The sequence below is a fragment of the Cebus imitator genome, unplaced genomic scaffold, assembly GCF_001604975.1.
Source record: "Cebus imitator isolate Cc_AM_T3 unplaced genomic scaffold, Cebus_imitator-1.0 Scaffold187, whole genome shotgun sequence".
Taxonomy (NCBI): domain Eukaryota; kingdom Metazoa; phylum Chordata; class Mammalia; order Primates; family Cebidae; genus Cebus; species Cebus imitator.
Window position 1 is genome coordinate 2,742,589 of NW_016107502.1, and position 8,765 is coordinate 2,751,353.

General features: G+C 52.5%; 1 protein-coding gene across 3 annotated transcripts in view; it reads left to right on the forward strand.

The window, feature by feature from the left end:
* ANO2 (anoctamin 2) overlaps positions 1-8,765 on the forward strand; it is a 384,342-nt gene that overhangs the window by 17,254 nt on the left and 358,323 nt on the right. For 2 of the 3 annotated variants that reach the window (XM_037744853.1, XM_037744854.1), the window contains exons 2-3: positions 3,876-4,060; positions 5,338-5,664. In XM_037744853.1, the coding sequence (XP_037600781.1) occupies positions 3,876-4,060; positions 5,338-5,664 (512 nt within the window). Of the gene's footprint in view, positions 1-3,875; positions 4,061-4,549; positions 4,734-5,337; positions 5,665-8,765 lie in introns of those variants that run through there. The other variant, XM_037744855.1, reaches the window with a different exon arrangement.

An 8,765-nucleotide genomic window follows, 5' to 3' on the forward strand; every position in this document is an offset into this window, starting at 1 on the left:
CTCCAGTCCTGCACCTCCTCCAGTCCTGCCTGCACCTCCTCCAGTCCTGCACCTCCTCCAGTCCTGCACCTCCTCCAGTCCTGCACCTCCTCCAGTCCTGCCTGCACCTCCTCCAGCCCTGCCTGCACCTCCTCCAGTCCTGCACCTCCTCCAGCCCTGCCTGCACCTCCTCCAGTCCTGCCTGCACCTCCTCCAGTCCTGCACCTCCTCCAGTCCTGCACCACGCAGTTTGTGGAATCTTACTTACATCTGGGTTGGAAGGAAATTAGCTTTGCTAGTAGTATTTGAATATTCCCACCTTACACCTTGATGAGCCCCTTTTTGAAACAAGAATGGATTGTTTTGGATTTTCTGGGTCCCTAAGGACCAAAATAGTAGGTGGCCTGCAAGTAGATGAAGAGCAGGTCGGGAGGCGTGGTCCAGGCAGAAGGAAGAATGCGTGTAGGATGCGGGGCTGGGGAGCGTGCTGTGCTGGAGCAGAGCTATATGGCGGAACCCCCCGGGAGAGAGGGGGTGGAGACTGGCGGGCAGTATGCAGGGTCACAGCCCCAGAGCCATGGGAGCCCCCGAAGTTTCTGCTCTTGAGGGTGTCATGGCCGGATGGACGTTTTGTAAGGGCCCCTGGCTGCCTTGTGGGGAACAGGGACAGGGAGCAGGGTGACCTGTTAGGACGGCATCGTGTCCTTCAGGTGAAAGAGGCCAAGAGCAGGCACTAGGGTGGGACTCATGGAGGGGTGAAGAACAGAGGGCTTTGGCAGATATTTCAGGGGTACAGTTTGTGGGACTGGTGCCAAGTTGGATATGGGGCATGAGGAAAAACGGCTGTCAAAGCTGCTCCTAGATTTCTGGCTCATTGACTGAGTGTGGGGTGAAGCATTTGCAGGAGCAGGAATTGCTGAAAAAGAATCCGGTTTTGGAGAAGACTGTACGTTTGGATTTGGGCATGTTGACTTGGAGGGGCTGGGCAACATCCAAGTGTAGAAGACAAGCAGGCAACAGGCAGGGGAATGTGTGGAACTGGTGTCTGCAGGAGAGCACGGTGTCGTCAGCGAGAGGTGACAATGAGGGTCTCTGGAGTGGATGGGAGTGCCAGGGAGAGAGTCGGAGCCTGGAGAAAGGCCCAGGCCCCAGCCTTGGGAACATCCAGCTCCTCAGTCCAGCGATGGGTAAGGCATGCCCCCACCTTCACAGCATTGCTGTCACGAACACCCAAGGGCCGGCTGTTCACGGCAGCATGGAAGGACAGCCGAGACAACAGTGAGTGACAGAAAGATTCTTTCCCAGTGGGTGACATGTTCCACAGGCTGTGTACAACGGCCTTTACTTCTCATTGACCTCATTCACCTCTTCTAAGCTTCTTAGGGAGTTCTCGAGGCGCGTGCTCACCTGCCCCACCCTTCCTGAGGGCAGGCGTCATTCACATTCCCCTCGGCCTCTCACGTGTGAAGCCAGCTCTCTTGTGTCTCTCCACATCTGTGTGTTTATTGCCTGGAGTGCTTCTCCAGCGCTGGGACGGCTGAACCATGTCGTGTGCTCTAATCACTTGTGGGGAGAAGGAGGGAAGGGAAGGAGAGTCCCCAGGCGGCCAGATCCGTGTGTCAGAGAGCAAGCGGGGGGAGCAGCTGCCATGGCTGGTGAAGGCCCTGAATGCCAGCCTCAGACTCCAGGTGTCACCGTTAGGGGATGGTGCTTCCTGGACAGCAGCTGGACCAAAGCTTTGCATTGCTCCTGAATCTGAGCTGCCCTGAGCCAGTGGTGCAAATCTGAATGCTGCTGCCAGGGCATGGTGGCCCTTGAGTGAGCATCGTCTTTATCATGTGCCCCAGCGATGTATCCAGTGGCCTTGGACTTTTCAGTCTCTAGAGCTTCAAGGTCTTCTCTGGGGTAGAGTCTTTCTGTTCCAAGTTCTGTTCTCAGGCACTTTGGGGGCGGCTGTGCAGAAAGACTCAAGGGAAGTAGGAGGAGGCAAGATTGGGCATAAGGAGGAAGCCCCTTTTTTAGAGCCCTGAACCTGAGCCCTTATCACATGTAAACCAATCCTCAATCAATTTAGTTTATTTTGCCAACGTTAAGGATGTGGTTGGGAGAGAGATCTGTGTCTCCCTCCAAAGAGGGCTTCAAGATTTAAAGGCGAAAAGCAGGCTGGAGGGGAAAGAGGGAGGCTGTGGGAATCTGCCTGTTGCAAGAGAGAAGGAGCAGGTAGGGGGTTGTCAATGGTGTATTGGTCTTGCACTTTGGACAAGGTGAATATAGAGTAGCTGCCTGTGGGGCTGTCTAGCCTTTTATCTGTAGCTGTCTGCTTAGGAACAAAAGGAAAGGCGGCGTCTTGCCTGACTCAGCGTCCGGCTTAGTATTTTCCTTTTGGCAGAGTGTTATGGGGTCCTGAGTTTTCATTTTCCTCCCACAAGGCATGCCCACGCCTGCCCTTCCGTGCTGTCTCCCTAGGGAGCGCCTTCCCTGCCTCCTGGCCTTTCAGAAGCTACCCACCCTCCAGGACCCAGCTCCGGCTCAATTACCCTGGAAGCTGACATGGAATTCTTAGTCTTTCTGGCCTCCCACAGTGCGGACTAGAGCTCACAGCATAGAAAGAAACGATGAAAGCTTTCCTCTGCTGGTCACAATTGTGTTTCGTGCATGTCAGCTCTATCTTCATAAAGAGATTATGTTTCTCAAGTGCAGGGACTCAATGTTCTAGGCCCGCTGAAACTGCGTTGGAGGGCTGAGCACCTAAGGGGCAGCTCCACAAGTTGGCAAAGGGCCAGGAGTTCTGTTTCAACAGACCTGAAGAGATGCCTTTTGTTCATTCATTCACTGAGCAGGTGCTCAGGGCTGAGTTGTAGACATGGGGTGCTACTTCTGCTCACTTGGAGGTTAGAATGCAAACACTAACGATTCTAATCACAGCCTTTGATCACATGCCCTCAGGCTAATCGCTGCCCAGGATGCTTCGCAGGCATTACCTCTTGTTCTCATTCTCACTGCAATCCTGCAAGTTTGAGATTCTCATTTTATAGCTGGAAAACAGGCACAAAGAGGTCACAGAGCTGGCAAGTGGCAGAGCTGAGGTTTAAGCCTGGGGTACTGGCTGTGCCGCTTTGCTAGAAAGTGTTTCTCAGAGGGGAGAATAGATTGAGTCTGACCTGCCTTGAGACCTTACCAACTCACGGATCCAGTGGGGTCTGTGCAAAGTGCAGCTGGAGTATCTAATCTCGCAGTCCCCTACAATTCTAACGTTCAGTCATTCCACCTACTGAGGACCTTTCCCTTCAGGGACAATGCTGGAATTTTTCTGAAATGATCCTGCACTCCTGCTGAGAAGAAGATCATACTGGGTAGAGGCAGCAGGTGCGTGAGGATGCTGAAGGGACACTGAAGGACAGTCCTTTGTTCAGAGGGCCCCGTTGGTTTGTCCTTGCTGTCTCCCCGAGGCACGTGGGGGCTGGCTGGGGTGCTGGCTGCTGCTGCCGCCCTGGGAGAGACCCAAAGCCTAAGCCTTTGGCATTAATTCAAGGTGTCTCTCCAGGCAGTGCCCCTCCACCGCCCTGGCTTGCTCCATGCCACCCCTTTCCTGTCTGGGAATTATGAGAGATTATGACAGCCTTGATCCGAAGGAGCTCCTGCCGGTGGCTCCAGGCGGCTGTGTGTGTGTGTGTGTGTGTGTGTGTGCGCATGCGTGTGTGTGCATGCGTGTGCAATCAGGGGCCTCACTTCCTTTTCTATGCTCCCTCCCCTGTGGCCAGTGTGAACCTGGGCTATAGGGACTAACCAGGGAGGCAGCTGTGAAGCAAAGTGGGCTCGTGAGATACTCAGTACCTCAGTGTCTCGGGTTTCCTTCATCTGAGGTTGTTTGGCCTCCCTGTCCTTCCCTCTCACAGATATCCCCCTGCTCCCTGGCTCCCCACGCCGGCTGAGCCCTCAGGCAGGGGCCAGAGGGGGCCAGGGCCCCAAACATGGACAGCAGTGTCTCAGGATGCCGAGTCCCAGGGCTCCAGGTCTGCAGAGCAGTTCCAGCAGAGATCCCGGCCAGCCCTGCGGTGGAGAGAGCGCCCGCAGCATCTCTGTGAGTACTGGGCAGGGGCAGGGTGGTGGGACGGGCCAGTGCTGTTGGAGGCCCCCACGGAGCCTCTGGACTGGGGACCCTCCAACTGGGAGCACATGTGTGCATGAGAGAGAGAGGCCTAGGGTTTGGGTAGGGCCTTTTCTCTTCTCTGTCTCCAAGTCAGGCATACTTTCCCAGCACACTGTTCTGGTCAGAGAAGGGTCGGGAAAGCAGAAGGCGTGGGAGGCCAGCCGAAGCTGCCTGTTGGTCTGCAGACCCCCAGGCTTCCCTCCCACAGGCCTGAGCGACAGTCTTCTCTGCTGTGGTGGCTCTGAGTCTCTCCCCTGTGCCTGGAGCTTCATCTGGTTGCCCAGGTGACCTCTCAGGTGGCTGCAGAGGCAGCTGGGTTTCAAACCAGTAATAAACAGGGAAACACCCACGGGGAGAGGCGGGTCCCTCCCATGCTTCACCGTGTTCTCTCTCCTCCTCTCCTTTCTACCTCCCCACCTCTGGAGTGGAAGGGAGCAGAAGTCAGTTCCCTGCTGTTGTCTTTGACAGGGTCCTCACCAGTGGCTGGAGAGGAGGATGTGGGGCTGTGAATAGTGCTTGGTGAATTCCCGTGGGTGGGAAGGTAGGGGGCGGGCCAGGCAACTAGAAATTGGCCTTTGTTCTAATGGATCCAGAGAACCTGCCTGTGAGTATTGTGTGTGTCTAAATACGTAGTGTATCTGCAGGCAGAGGTGCAGATCTGCAAGGAGGTGAGCGTGTGTGGGCCATGGTGCCTGTGGAAGGGTGTGGTGTGTTAGAGCGCACTCGGGTGGGTACATGTGTACACAGGCTCCTTCACCTGTATGCTGCAGGAGTGCTGGCACAGGGAGGCAAGGGTGGACGTGACTGTGTGGGCATTCACAGGTGTTTGCATGTGTGTGTGTGCAGGCATGGGCGTGTGGTTGTGTGAGGAGGCAGGAGGTGCAGTTGTGAGGGGTTTGCTGCTGCAGGTAACTCTGTGTGTGAGTTTGTGTGTGTGTGTGTGTGTGTGTATGCATGGATGCTGGAGCATGTGGGAAAGCACCGATGCCCAGACTGTCAACAGGTGGGTGGAGGGCTTTGTGAACTAGTGTGACAGATTAACGTAGGTCACTAGGTCGTTTTACTGGAGGTTGTGGGGTCCTCTGGGCCTGAGAGGCTTGCTTCTGAGTCCATTTCCCTGAGCCTAGAGCATAGCATAGGTCAGCCTCCTCTGTCTCTCACCCCTTGCTCACCAGACCTTTCCCTGCCTCTCCTCTCTTTCTGGCCAGGTCATCAACAATTATCTGGATGCCAATGAGCCTGTGCCCTCGGAGGCGCGTCTCAGCCGCATGCACTTCCATGACAACCAGAGGAAGGTCGACTATGTGCTTGCCTACCACTACCGGAAACGCGGAGCGCACCTGGCCCAGGGCTCCCTGGGCCACTCACTGGCTGTCATTTCCAATGGGGAGATGGGCAAGGAGCCCCATGCTGGGGGCCCAGGTGACATTGAGCTGGGGCCACTCGATGCCCTGGAGGAGGAGAGGAAGGAGCAGCGGGAGGAATTTGAGCACAATCTGATGGAGGCTGGGCTGGAGCTTGAGAAGGACTTGGAGGTGAGTCAGGCGGGTGGTCAGGGTCTTGGAGATGGAATGGCACCACAGAACTGGGCTCCTGGTGAGCAGTGCCTAGGCTTTGTTCTGGCAGGTGGACTTTTTTTTTTTTTTTTCCTGCTGGAGAAACCAGAGTTTCTTTCCCAAGCACTTGAGAAAGAGTCTTACATTGCTAGTGGCCCTGCCTGGGGCATTCCAGGCAACAGGGGTGGTGGGGATTGGTGGTGTGCCCGTCCGTTCTTTGGGAGTTGGGAGTTGGCCTCGTTAGAGATTAAAGCCAGGAAATTTCTTCTTGACATTCTCAGGCCACATCTGGTGGCCTTCTCAATATGGTTTCCTTGGAACAAAGACCTAGTTTCCTTGTTGAATTTTGGAATAAAATTCCTCTATATCAGTCTCTTTTACAAGGAATGTGCTTGTCTGCGGCCTCCTGAGGGAGCTGATTTGAGATGTATTTGGAAACTGAGTTGGGACATAAATAGGACATATTTTATCAACTTATAACCTATAGACACTCTCACCTCCGGTCAGTGCAAGGGAATCCATGGAAATTCATTCATCCACATATCCATCCATCCATCCATCCATCCATCCATCCATCCACCCATCTGTCCACCCATGCATCCATCCATCCATCCATCCATCCATCCATCCATCCATCCATCCATCTGTCCATTCATATATCCATCCATTTCTCCACACCACAGCGATCCTTTAAAAATGACCCTCCCTTGCCATCTCCCTCAAACTCATTCCTACCCTTCCCACCCTCCCTACCCTCTTCCAGGCCACCGGCCTTATGCTGGGTGTGGACTGGTCACCTTGACCTCAGGTCTTTGTGCTATTGTCCTCTCTGCTTTGGGCACTCTTCCTCAGACCTATGTATCACATTCCCTCTCTTCAGTTCTCTGCTCAAATGTCACCTCCTTCCAGACATCTTCCCTGAACATCCTAGCCAAAATACCCCTATCCTGTCCCTCTCTGTCCCTTGATACTTCCATACTTTTCTTTTTTTTTTTTTTTTTTGGGACGGAGTTTCGCTCTTGTTACCCAGGCTGGAGTGCAATGGCGCGATCTCGGCTCACCGCAACCTCTGCCTCCTGGGTTCAGGCAATTCTCCTGCCTCAGCCTCCTGAGTAGCTGGGATTACAGGCACGCGCCACCATGCCCAGCTAATTTTTTGTATTTTTAGTAGAGACGGGGTTTCACCATGTTGACCAGGATGGTCTCGATCTCTTGACCTCGTGATCCACCCGCCTCGGCCTCCCAAAGTGCTGGGATTACAGGCTTGAGCCACCGCGCCCGGCCCCCTTTTTTCTTTTTTTTTTGAGATGGAATCTTGCTCTGTTGCCAGACTGGAGTGCAGATCTCAGCTCACTGCAACCTCTGCCTTTTGGGTTCAAGTGATTCTCCTGCGTCAGCCTCCCGAGTAGCTGAGACTACAGGCACATACCACCACACCTGGCTAATTTTTGTATTTTTAGTAGAGATGGGGTTTCACCACGTTGGCCAGGATCCTGCCTTACTTTCCTTCATCACAATTAGCATTGCTACCTGGAATAACAATGAGAGACATTTTTTTTGTTTGTTTGTTTTCTTTTTGTGCTCCCACTAGCTCCATGAAGGCAGAGATCTTGTTTGGTTCATTGCACATCCCAGCACCTAGGACAGACCCTGGCACATATAGGTACTTAATAAGTATCAGTTGAGTATATGAGTGTCTTTCCTGAGCCTCAGGACCCTTATCAGCGAAATAATAGATGTCTTGGTGGGTTGTACTTAAACATGCCTCATCATTAGATAGGGCAATGAAAATTCCAGCACAATGTCTGATACATGGCAGATGCTCAATAAATGCTCCTCATGATTTTAAAAGGTGTCATGCTAAGCCCTGAGGTGCCATTTTCATCAGAAGTCTGCTTTATAAGATTCAGGTTAATGCTCTCCTCAAACTGGAAGAGAGCTCCAGAGGTCATTCATCCTTGCTCCTGTCCCCAGGCAGAATGGCATGTGTCTTGGCTCATGCCTCGTGGTGCGGGCCTATGCTGCTTTGCCAGAGTGTCTTCACACTCCTCTTGGGTTAGTCTTTCCACTCGTGTAGGAAGAGGGTGCTCTTTTAGGGATCCTTTAGGCTTCCTTGCCATGCGGGTACTGATTTTCATTTTTTGAAGCCCAAAGCTCACTTAGTGGCTTCAAATGGGGTCTGCTAAGTTGCTGTCTCTAAGGTAAAGTTGCGTCGTGAGTTCCAGGAACTTACCACTGTGGAAACTTCAGTGCATATTTCTGTTGTTGGGTCTTAGGGAGCAGGGGCCTGTGCTTCATTCACCTGCTCAGTTGGGAAGCAGTATATCTGTGCTCCAGAGGGTGAGCTCTTAAGGCCAATTACATATGTTTACATTCCAGGCCTGACTTACTAGCTCATGACCTTGGGCAGGTTACCTCATGCTTTTGGTAAAACTTCCTGGTCTATTAACAGGAAATAACAGGGCTGGGTGTGGCGGCTCACATCTGTAATCGCAGCACTTCGGTAGACTGAGGCAGGCGGATTGCTTGAGATCAGGAGTTTGAGACCAGCCTGGCCAACATGGTGAAAACCCGTCTCTACCAAAAATACAAAAAATTAGCTGGGCATGGTGGTGCGTGTCTGTAGTTCCAGATAGTCTGGAGGCTGAGGCAAGAGAATTGCTTGAACCCTGGAGGTGGAGGTTGCAGTGAGCAGAGATCGCACCGCTGCACTGGGCGACAGAGCAAGACTCTGTCTCAAAAAAAAAAGAATAAAGAGAATAATAACAGTACCTTCTTCACTAGGTTATTATGAAGATGAAACAAGGCAACTAAATAAAGTACCTAGAACAGTAACGGTGAATGTTGCTACTATTGCTATTATTTACAGTCGCAGGTTTAGCAAACAAAAATACAGCATGCCTAGTGAAATCTGAATTTCAGTTCAGCAGTGAAGACTTTTTTGTTTCTTAGCATGTACAATGAAATATTGGGGACGACACTAAAAATTATTCATTATGGATCTGAAATTAAAATGTAATGTTCCCGGCCACTCATACTGCTGCTTTCAGCACCACTGCCCATCTTTTTTTTTTTTTTTT